This window comes from Pezoporus occidentalis, unplaced genomic scaffold (genome assembly GCF_034315485.1).
Source record: "Pezoporus occidentalis ecotype Australia unplaced genomic scaffold, CSIRO_AGI_Poc_V1 ctg22, whole genome shotgun sequence".
Classification (NCBI taxonomy): Eukaryota; Metazoa; Chordata; class Aves; order Psittaciformes; family Psittacidae; genus Pezoporus; species Pezoporus occidentalis.
The window spans coordinates 5077501-5089392 of record NW_026914072.1 but is presented as its reverse complement, the minus strand read 5'-3'; the positions used below and the strand labels follow the sequence as shown (position 1 = coordinate 5089392).

Sequence of the window (11892 nt, the reverse complement as noted above, 5' to 3'; positions counted from 1 at the left end):
AACCAGGTTACAAGTTCAATGGAAAATTACACTAAGATTGTGCTGTGTGGCAATATAAAGGGATGGTATTCACTCTCCCAAAGAGCCTGTTAAAAACACAGCTGGGTTTGGGGTGTTTTTTTCTTTCTAAGCATCCTAACAAAAACAATTTTTAGAAGTCAGGAATGTATATTTGGGTCTATATGCATCTATACGTACTTTCTGTAGAATTACAACAGCCAGACACAGGCATGCATTGTGTCTCCACCACTGGCTGGCATGATGCAAATTCCCCACTGGAAATTCGGCTGGATTCTGGAGTTTATTTAGAGCATACCCAGAAACCAAAGCTAAATAAACAACCTCCTCCTGCTCTCAGCTGCAATTAGATACGTGAACCTATCTTCTTTTTGTTAGCCCAAATTACAGGCTGGTGGAAGAGCTGAAAGTCTATAAAACGGTTCCCTCCTTACTGAAAACTGAAAATAAATTCAAAATAAAACTTAATGAGATTAACCTAACACAGTAACAAAATTTGCAACACCACACTATAAGGTTAAAAAGAAAATGGTATAATAAAGGAAATACAAAGGCTTTGGCATGGTTTTTACAATCAACAATGGTTAATTTTGATATGTAGTTGTGAACAACTTCAAAACACTTAAGTTTAAAACTCTTGCAAGCACTTTTAATTGATTAGGAATGAATTCTAGATGCACAAAAATGATTGGACTGTGAACAGTAGTACAACTATTCTAAGAACAATTAACTCTTGCTGACCAAAAAAGAAACGTATGATGCATGAAAATGTGTATAAAACATCTATAGAATATTCTTGTCAAATATAAATGAAATTAACTTTATTATAGAAATCATTCTGGGAGATTTCTAGGGAAGACAAATACTTACATTTCGACATAAAACAAATTGGATTATATCGAAGACACAATCTACCTTTTATCTATCAAACTCTTTTCTTCATTGAAGCTCTCTCTTAACCCCTGTTTGCACATAGCTTCATCCGTTAACAACCTTTGGAAATGCCAACAGATATTTTTCTTACATAAATCTAGTGTGTATTGTTCCAGGTTTAATTATATGCAATGGAATGATACAAACTTGGAACATCAATCCATAATCTATGAACAGATTGGTAGAAGTATTCGATATATCTTGATAAAACTCTTAAATTCGTGGCAAAGCTTGTTGATCATGGCTTCTTTTTTTTTTTTCCTTTTTTTTTTTTAAACAACTTCATGACCAACACAGATCAAACATCCATCCAGTCTACATTGTTCTTTTTTTGTTGTTTTTTCTTTTCATTATAACATACAAATGCCCATTTACAAATAATACACCAAAATGAATAAAAGTTTGGATACCAAAATGAAGATTTGTTCCAACTGATATAATGCCTCCAGTGTACAAAGGTCCATGTGAAAGTCTTTTCCATGTGTTACAGCATAGGGCACAGTTGCAGTACAGAAGTACTCTGAGAGCCATTCTTCCTTTATAAAATACTGCTGAACATCCAACTGTTGTCCATATAGTCATTTACGGAATTAACACGTGTTTTACTGTAATCTTGGCCAGTATTGAGACATGTCAGGTTCACTGCCAGGAACTTGAACTGGAACTGACACTCCAGGGGAAATGAGACCTGAAAATTGAGGGGTGAAAGGGGCATTTTAGTTTTTCTATACATATCACAATTTTTGCTTTGAATGTCACAGATTTGTGCTTGTATTCTGGTACATACTAAATCTGGCCATCTACCAGCCTGCAGAATCAGGGGGGAGGGTGATATATATTTTAAAAACCTATGTACATCTCACTCATCTGTTGTTATAAATAAACTGTCATGCTTTGAGACAAATTCCGGAGCCTCTGCTTGTTTGCATCAGTTGGGAATTCAGCCCAAAACACACTGAACATTTATTTTCTCTTCAAATGTGTCTGGCTTGCTCCTGCTTATGCTGATACCTTTATACCCTTGTTTGCCTTCTTCTGCACAGGTTAATATCTCTGCAGGTTACCTGCCTTTTCAATAACTTCAAGTCTTTAGCAAGAAAATAGCCTTTGGTGCAGACACAGTAAAAACACTCCCATACACTTAATTTCCTGGGTGTGAGGATCTCTGCTGAAATTTAACGGTGAAGTTCAGAAATTAATGGCTGCATTAGAAATTAAGTATGCAGGGAAAATTTTGCAGGATGGGGGCCTCCACTCCACCGTTCAATCACCAGCCCTGTTAATCAGCTGTCTTTCATTTACCCCTCTGGCAGCCGTTAAAAGTCAGGCTTTCTCCTCTAGCCTTCAAGGTTATACATAGTTACCCTCTGCCCAGTTCAGCAGCTGCTAAAGCCACAGAGAGACCTCTCCCAGCAATGGGGAGAGACTTCTCCCAGCGAATGGAAGAACACTCACCTGTGGAAGTGGTGCCAGAGGTGCCCATCGGCTGGCTGTTCATGTGTGTCTGCATGTGAGGAGGGGTGTACGTATCGTAGCTCCGGCCATTCACCGATGGACTGGTGGGCAGCATGCAAGAGTAGGAAGAGGTCTGGCTGGGTACGGGGGGCTACAGGAGCAAAGGACAAAATAGCCTTTAGTATCACCCAAGGCAAACATGGCATTACACTTCTAGATGGATGTGGCAGCCCTCAGAATCAGCATGTGCCAGCTGTGAAAGGAGCTTCAGTTTCAAATTCAAGGACCTAGATGTAAAGCCCTATTTAGGAGCTCAGCCAAGCAGCCTCTTCCCAGAGGGTTTGATCTTCAGCAACAACGTGGACAGTCACCAGCACCTATTCAGACATGCTTGGCAAGCAAATCCCTACATCTAGGTGTTAACAAAGGTGTTACACACCTAAGCCGAGGAACCAAAGCCTGAACACTGCCCTCATTTGTACTTCTGCAGACCCATTTGTACTCATGCCTTTTGCAGCCAGAGACAGGGCTGGTGTCTTACCTTGCATTTGTGGTGTAACTAAAAACTGTTAGGGGTGTAATAACTAGAAATTACTCTACTGAGGCACACAGGTTCATCTTGCATCTGCAAGCGTGTTGCACATGCACACAGACAGTGTGTGGGTTTGGGGTGTGTTGATCCCCCTTCAGAGCCTCAGTCACCCCAAACCCATGCCAGCAGCATCCCAGGAGATGAGACATATAGATTTACCTAAACTCCAATCCCCCTGCCAGCAGGACAGCAGCTGGGTGCAGGGGGTGGGGGATGGCACAGTGTCAGTGAGGGACCAAGCAGGGGGATCTCCCACTCTGGGGTACCAACGGAGTGGGGACTGCTGCATCCCCAATATGGGAAGGCATCAGGGGGAGCAGGAAGCAGGATGAGTAATTCCCACACTCCATGCGCATGAGACTCAACATGTCTCCACTTACTTCCTCTGTCTGCGCATCCCCAACACACGCCATCTCCAAAAATACCAACAGCCTCTCTCTCTAAGCACAATGCACTGCATCCTCAGGGAGATGCTGACAGTTTGGCTGCCAAATCTCCCACTCCAGCATCATGTGGCCATCACACCATGGTGGCCACATAGGTAGGACTTTCCAGAGTGGCTCACAAGTGGCAGATAGCTGCCCAGGTGCCCAGCGGTGAACTGGGGTCCTCCTGCTTTCCCAAGGATTCCCTCCCCTAATCAGCCTTTTGATCTTTTGTCATCTGCTCTCAGCCCGCTGCCGGGATCAGCAGTGCTGGCCTCCAACGTCATGGAATAGCGACCTCACCAACGTCATTTCTTTCCGTGGACTTGCAAGACTCTAACTTTATTTGGTTAATTTTGGTTCAGCAATTAGTAACATAGTAATTGCAGCAGCAAAGGAGTCAGGCTCTCTAATCTGCTCGCCTGCCTCTAGAAATGGTCAATGCTGTGTGCCTCAGACAAAGCTGGAAAACTCCCGTAATTGGCCAGCACCTTCCTAGGCCAACCCCACCATTAAAAAAGGAGGAATTTTGCATCTGAAAGGTCTATAGAAACAGACCCCAAAGGAATAGATTTCTTCCTAACCCAGCTGGTGATCAGCTAATGCTTTCAGGCATGAGGATTGACAGCTCCTGCAATTCTGGCTTAGCTGGCATAACCACTGATGCTAATCACATCCTTCCCTCTCTCAGGTGTTCCTCATGTGCCGCCACAACATTACCTACACTGAGAAGTTCAGATCCCTCCAGCACCTTATTCAGGCAACAGTTTCCACAGCACTGCACCAGTGAGTTCCATAAGTTAGCGAAAGGGCAATGGGAGTACGAGGGGTCCAAAAAGGGCTTTTCCATCACAGATCTGTTTCATTGTGAATTTGAGGACCTTTCTCTTTCCAAATACAGGAAAGTGCTTGTTGAGCACCAGGTCTTACAGTGCCCTTTCCCTTGTGATTTTCCCAAATAGAGCATCCTTTCAGATGCAAGGGAAGCCTATGGTGCCAGTTTCCCTGCAACATGGCCTGGGTTTATAAGCCCCTGCATTCCCACGAACCCCAGGTCTGAGTCCCAAGGGAGCACTGCGCCATGGCACTTGCACCAGACTTACTTGCATAGGCAGGTTGTTGGCCATGGTGAAGCTGGGCATGGGCGGCAGTGCGCTGTATGTGTTTGTGAGCGCCGTGTCCGTTCTGCCCAACATGGAACCTGATGTGAAAGAGGAAACTATAATAGAATAGACAGATAGATGAGCACATTAGTTTAACCACAGCTACAATCAGTAATACAGTCTCAGAGTCTCATTTTCACAAGAGGATGAATGAATGTGAGCAAGGTGGTGACATTACCGGGGGTGGTTGGTTGAGGGATCGGCTGGTAAACGCTTGTGCTGAAACTACTACTGATGGGAATGTGGCTGGGAGTGTTGCTGGCTTGTCTTCGCTGGTTCCTCAGCTTCTCTTCCCTTCTCCACTTGGCCCTTCTATTAGAAAACCACACCTGGAAAGACAGCGTTAGAGAGACATGAGCGACCTGACAAGCACTAGGGGCATGGGGCCTCCCTCACATAGCTCAAGGCCATGCTGATAGAAGCTGGCTTGCAGTGTGGCAAAGCAGCGCATGAAAGCAAACTCCAGCTGATGTTATTTTCTTGAAGGGGTAGACGGGCAAATACCTGGTCAGAAACAGGCTGCCCTGTGCTTTGAGAAGCCAGGAATAACAAAGATAGAATAGTAAATGTAAAAAACAGGAATAGCCATAATTGCACAGCAGCTCAGTACCTGTATCCTTGCTTCAGGCAGGTCTATTTTAGCAGCTAGTCTCTCTCTTGCAAATACATCGGGGTAGTGGGTCCTCTCAAATTCTGCAAAGAAAATATTGCTGCGTTAGTTGCAAAGAGTTAACGTGACCCCCTACACAGAGTCATTCCTCCACTGCCTATGCTCTAAATGCTCTTAAGAAACATTGCTGTGAAGGCAAAGCTGAGCTTTCTCTGTGTGTTAGGAAGGAGGAAACCTTCCCTTGCCTGCTGGGGAATACCACTAAGGGGATGGGCAGACTTGGGTGCAATGCTGCATCCTTCAAGAAGCAGTGAGGGCTTCTGCTTCTGCTAAGGGGGTACCCAAGGCAGCTCTGACCCTGTCACCAAGAAGCAAAATGGCACGTTGCTAAAAAACAGCAGGAAATCAGGACAAAGATCCACAGTGGATCAGAGGCGAGGTGCACTCAGGCTGGTCAGGGAAAAGGGCACCTGCTCCCAGCCCCAGGCAGCAGCAGCGCTGGGAATGGGCAGCAAGCGTGGGGGCAGGCACAGAGGGCTGCTGCCAGCCCCAGCTCCCTGCCCTTGCCTTCCCAGTGTACAGCAGTGCGGCATGGACAGGGACACAGCACAGCCGGGAGGAGGAGATTTGTCCCTGTGAGAGAAGCCTGGGGTGTAACGCTGATGTTTGCGTATGATCTGTGCCCTGAGAATGGTCGCTTTGAAAACATTTTAACAGGTTTTCGGTGCATACTGCAGCCATCGATGAATGTTTGAAGCTCAGCGAATAAAAGTGGATGGAGGGAGCCATGGACTTAAATATATATATATATATATATATATATACACACACATATATATACATAAGGTACATGAATGCCATTCTTCTGTTCAGCCCTTAATATAGCCAGGGTGCATTTTGCTTTTCTCTCCCACTTCAGCCATAGGAAAATGTCACTCACCTTTCTCAAGGGCTTCAATTTGCTCTTGGGTAAAGGATGTCCTATTTCTCTGCAGCTTCCTTTTCAGCTGGAGTCTCATTTGGGCCTCATCTGAATCTTCTCCATTAGAGCTGATGGAGTTAGTGTTTTCCCCTCCCCCTTCCTGTTGCGGACAGCCATCTGCAGAACCAAGAGTCGAAAAGTGAAACCTAGGTACGCTTGTTTTGAGATCCTTATCAGAGAAATAACGTGATTGAAAACAAGTTTGGCCACGTTTGCTGACACCCTCCCTTATTAATGTCTCAGGTATCAAAACCACATTGCACTAATGACACGGGAAACATGGAAACATTTTGGTTTCCAGCATTATCGTAAACATCGGAGATGAGGAATTGTGATCACCTGGTCTTCATTTCATTTTGTTTTCCCTCTGGGATAAAACCTGCATAAAAATACTTTCTCCTGAAAGTGATTCTTCCCATGAATTGCTGTTGAAGTGCCATGGGAGTCTCCTCCGTCTGCTGCATTTATTTACCTATTGCTATATTTAAAATAGCGATGTTCAGTATTTCAGATTATCTATAATCAGTAATTCCTATCTAATCAATTAGATGTTGATAGGTTTGCAGAAAATGCTATTAAGAAACCAAACCAAGCTTGTAATCTTTTTTTAAAAAATATTTATCCAGTTTTTATTTGAATTCTGCACAGTCAATTTCATTTTAAAGGTTGTGAATTTAGAAGTGCCGGCATTGTTCTGCAGTTTTATTCAACTATTGTATGAGTGTGCATTGCCTTGACACCTATTACTGAGCACAGCTGTAATTATATCATCACCAAGAACAGGCTATAATTGCTGAAAATGGAATTTTATATTTAGATAAAAGGACTGTCCATTCTTTGTAATGTGTTGCACCAGAGAAAAGTAAGATTTCTTTTAAAATTTTAACATGTAATTTTAAAAGAAATAGTAGCGAGTTCACTAACTAGCTGAATACACTGCTCTGCAGCTGAGCCGTTGGCATATCATTTAAGCGGTACATTTTTAATTAGGGCATTCCCACCACTTTTAATGTAATTTCTGGCATTAAACAGGGGGGGAAAGTTCCTTGTGCTCTCCTTTGGGGCGGTCTCAAGGCCCAGCCGGCTTTGCGAGGCTCTGCTGGTACCCAGCTCACTGTGGGGACAAGGAGCGAGTTCTCGTGTCGAGGTAGAGAACTCCTTGTCCCTAAGCGAGCTCTCCCTCTCCTTTCTAAGCATATTTCTCGAGGCGTTTTGATGTCGCATAAAGAGGGAGATGGGATGAGGGACCATGGGCTGCTTATGCTAATTCCCCTGAGAAGTTGCGAAAAAACAAAAAAACAAAAAAAAAAACAACCACGACACTCCTGCTACATCCTTTAAATATTGTGGGAAATCTGCTTTAAAGTAATATCATTTATAATCGGCGAACAATGGCCCCAGCCTTCAAAGCTCAGGGAGGGGATTGTGACAGGATCTGGTGGGACCCTTTCAACCACTTTGAAACATTTAAAGCCCGAACTCTTCTCCACCATTTAAACCCGAGGATTCAGCGGCTGTGGTCACCATATGGGCGGCCGCAACCCCATTGAGGCGGCCAGCGGCCGGTGAATAGGGGGGAGGGAGGGGGTTCGGGGGGGTCGGTGCTGCCTTTCAGGGGCACACAAAGCCCCCCGGCCCGGGGATGGCAGCACCAGCGCCGGGGGCCGCCGCCTCACCTCCGCCACTGCCTTCATCCATCACTGTCCGCGGGGCCGCCCAGAGACGGCGAGGATGGCCGCTGGGGCTCGGGAGCGCGCCCTGCCTCGGCCGGGGAGCGGCGGGCACCGCGGGGCCGCGCACGTCGTGCCCAGGACTGGCCCAAAGCGGGCACCCCCTAACACCCTTATTTCCTTATTTTGAAACTTTTGAAGCCACCTAATTTCTGCAGCTCCACCTCCCCCCAGACCTCTGAGCCAGCTCAAAGTTCCACCTAAACGGACTTATCGTTGTTTAGAACTGACGGACAATTAAGAAATCGTTTTAGAAGCAAACCCCTTTTTTTTCTTTCTTTTTTTTTTAAGGAAAAAATAAGAAGGAAGAAGTAAAAAAAAAAAAAAACAACAACTTTTTACTTCTTCCTTCTTATTTTTTCCTTAAAAAAAAAAAAAAAAAAAAAGAAAAAACCTAAAAGGCGCGATCTCAATAGGGCTGTTCCACCTTCCAGACCTAATCCGTAAGAAAGCTAGTGAATGTCCGTCCCTATTATCCTATAGCCAGACCATCTGACGCTGAGTATAGGATTTGTTTCCTGGAAAAAAAAAAAAAAAAAAAAAAAAAAGACGCTGGGAAATAAAATCATTCCTTAGTTTCTTAGTGTCTTAATCAGTGAGGCGGAAAACAAGCAAAAAAAGATAGCAAACCAATTGCGGCATCTCTCAGCTATAGAGCCGGGATCAAAACATTGTAGCATCTGTTGAAAGAGAAAGTGTCTAAATCCTATAGAAGGCTTTAGTCTTGTAAGAGAGGGAGGGGGAGAAAAAAAAGATAAGAAACAGTGTCTCGGTGATCCCTAAAACCACTAAATCACTGGAGAATTTCTCCCGGATAGAGATGTCTCTTTTTGTTCTGTCAGCCCTCACGTATCCATTATTTTATTCACTGCTGCATGGCGTTTATCAGATTGAGACCATATTTATACCCCTCTGAGACCTAACCTCGCCTTATGCTTTTTGAGTAATGGACTCTTAAAATCCAGTAACATACCCCTGCAAGGGAAAAAAAAAACATTAGAGGGAGCATGAATATTCCAGAGGAAATCCATTTTATTAATTTTAATTTCCTCATGCGGCTGCTTTAAGTGCCTGCCTGCCTCCCCTCGCCTCTCGTACCCGAGCACAAGTGTGTCCCCGGCCCTGCTCGCACTGCTCCGCACCTCTCCGTGGTATTTGGGAGAGGGCTCCTGCTTTCCTCACGCCCCGCTACTCTCCTGCCCGGGGGTCCGTGCTTCCCCGCGCAAACTGCGCTCATTGCCGCGCTGAGGGAAGGGGTCAGCACAGACCCCCAGCATCTCCACCAATATCCTTCACCCCGAGTCAGGCGCAGCGGTAGGGGGAGGAGGACCCTAAATGTCTCTATTTAAAGCCTTTATAAAATAAACCTAAATTAAATAAACGGAGGGCGCCCAGGCCGTTTGGAGCCGCACTGGCGGAAAGTGCGCTCCCCTCCGCCGAGCACAGCTGTGCCTGTGGGTTGTGAGGCAGGGAAGAAGGGAAGGACGGACGGAAGGGGAGCCCCGACGACGGCCGGGACAAAGATGCTCGCACAGGGGCAGGGGCATTCCCTGGCTCCGCAGGTAAGGCGGGCGGCTGGAGCCGGCCCGGCTTCGAAGGGGGACAGGGGGAAAACAACATTTGAAGATAAAAGCCCCCACAACAACACAACAATCAAAACACAAAAGTGGGGATAGGGGGAAGCGAGGGCTCCACTCTATCTTTCTAGTGTCCTTCATAGATTGTTTTCTTCTCTTAAAACTGACATGTCTAATTGGCAAGCGGTGCCATATCGTGTCCAGAGGTCTCCTGTGGAACATTTCTACAGCTGTCTCCTTCAACTAGACGCTTATTCATGTCGCCTTAATGAGAAACAAAACGATCTCTAATGAGCAATTACATAGCGACAGAATTGTTCCCATAACAAATTCTTGCGTGTGACAGAAACATCCTTTGTACCAGATATTCCGCACACTGTTACTGATTTTTTTTTTTTCCTTGCGGGGTGAAAACAAAAAGCAGGTTGTTGTATATAGACACCTCTTCTAAAGGAATGACCACAGCCAGGGAGAGAGCCTAGCCTCAGCAGAGCCCGTATTCAAAAAGAAGCCATTAACCATCTTAAGTATGTAACGTAACATCCCATTATCCTTCATATTATCCCCTTGTCATTCCTACAACAAATACCTATTAATCTTCAGGATAAACAGTTTCCTATATTTACAAAGTTGTTTCGGGTCCATTGAGGAGGAACTATAATCAGCCCAGCGGAGATAGTTCCCGATCTCCCCGGCTTTCCAGGAGTCCCAGCCCCCACATGCTCCTCCCGGGCCCGCCAACGGGCCGGGACCGGGCTGGAAGCCGCCGGCCCCCGCAGCCCGCCTCCCCAGGCAGGTGGCAGGAGGGACCTTCTCGGCCACTGCCCTGCGGAAACGGCGCAGCCGGGGAAGGGATCCGCGTCGGGGGCATCCGCCGCCGTGCGAGGCTGAGCCTCCACAGGCTGTCCCTTACCTTGTGCGGGCTGCCCGGGTACCGAGGTGCCGGGGTACCAGCCGGGCCGGGTGCCCCAGGTCCCCGTCTGCCCGTTCAGCATCCTTAGCTTGTCGTACATCCCGTCGGCACCCATCTGTTGCTTTTCGCTAGCCAGGTTGCGTAGGACTCTGTTTATCGACGACACCTGGAAGGCAAAGGACAGGAAAGACGATGGTAGTGCGGTATCGCGCTCCCCGCCAGCCACGCTCGTAACCCCCGCGCCCCCTCCGCGCTGCGGGCGGCCCGACCTGGGCGCGAGTCAGGGGCTCCCCGAGCGCTGGGTTCCAGCCGCCCCGACTCGGTTACTGCTGGCGGTGGTGCAAACCAACCAACCAACCAACCAACGACATGGGAGGAAAAAAAGGAAGAAAAAAAAAAGGGGGGGGGAGGAAGAAAGAAAAACAGAAAGCCCCAACCCGAACCCTGCAAAACCAGTGATGGCTTGGACTGATGCTCGCAGTCCTGAGGCGCCAGGCGCAGGGGTGACCCGCATATTTTATATATATATATTTTTATTTTTTTTTCCCTCCTCCTTAAAGGCATTTGTCAGATTCTGTATGAAAAAAACAAACCCCGCTCCTGACCCTGCCACATGCAAATGATGTGAACCTGCTATCCTCTCCTCTGGTAGCAAAACAAAGGAAGCAGAGGCTCGCTACGGCTACCCAGCATTGTACACGGCACACAGGAAGGTTTTGTTCATGAACTTACACTGGGTATATTATCGTTGGTACAGACCCCCTCTGATAGTAATCTGTCTCGAATCTCCCACGCAAAGATGGAGGGGCACTCTCGTTTATACTGCGCTATTTTGCTTACAACTTCTGGAGTCGCTACTCTCGGTTTACTACCTCCGATTGCCCTGGGTCTGATGGAGCCAGTTTCGTAATACCTGCCCAAAATTTTACTCACACATCCATTCGACACCTGGATAGGGAAGCGGACAGAAAATCACATTATTAATAATTTCAAGACAAAAATAAAATTGTTTAAGTATGCATTAAACAATGACAAGCTTACGTTTTGATTGTCCAGCACTTGGACTTTTGCATCTGCATGGGTCTATAACACAAAAATATACCTTAAATGGTATGAGAACTTACTTAGAGAGTCTTTTTTTTTTTTCTTAAAAAAAAAAAACAAAAAAAAAACAAAACATTCGTAGCCCTACCCTCTACAAAAGTGATACTTTAAAAACATCTGGAAGGGAAAAAAAGTCCGGTCAAAACGTAATTGGTTTAATGTTAAATGTTTAATGTTAAATGTTAAAATACGTCTTAAATGCAAACAATAGCTAAACTAGACTGGTCTCCATCGTCCTCACTGCTCTTAGACAGAGTATTGGGGGGACAAGGGGAGTGAGGGGTTATCGACATCTATATTTACAAAGCACCCCTGAGCTGCACCAGATTGCCTTAGTGTCTACATAGACAGATTCCGGGCTAAACCCCCTAAACAAGCGTGGCTTGGAGA

General features: G+C 46.1%; 1 protein-coding gene across 16 annotated transcripts in view; it reads right to left on the bottom strand.

Moving 5' to 3' along the window:
• Positions 1-530: 530 nt before the first annotated feature.
• The window catches only part of PAX6 (paired box 6), a 21585-nt gene continuing 10223 nt past the window's right edge, over positions 531-11892 (bottom strand). For 4 of the 16 annotated variants that reach the window (XM_062620301.1, XM_062620302.1, XM_062620305.1 and 1 more), the window contains 8 exons: positions 11332-11346; positions 10399-10564; positions 6137-6295; positions 5197-5279; positions 4765-4915; positions 4527-4642; positions 2407-2557; positions 531-1639 (listed from right to left, as the gene is read on the bottom strand). In XM_062620301.1, the coding sequence (XP_062476285.1) occupies positions 1554-1639; positions 2407-2557; positions 4527-4642; positions 4765-4915; positions 5197-5279; positions 6137-6295; positions 10399-10564; positions 11332-11346 (927 nt within the window). In that variant the 3' untranslated portion in view covers positions 531-1553. Of the gene's footprint in view, positions 1640-2406; positions 2558-4526; positions 4643-4764; positions 4916-5196; positions 5280-6136; positions 6296-10398; positions 10565-11130; positions 11347-11439; positions 11482-11892 lie in introns of all 16 variants that reach the window. The other 12 variants (XM_062620290.1, XM_062620291.1, XM_062620289.1 and 9 more) reach the window with 7 other exon arrangements.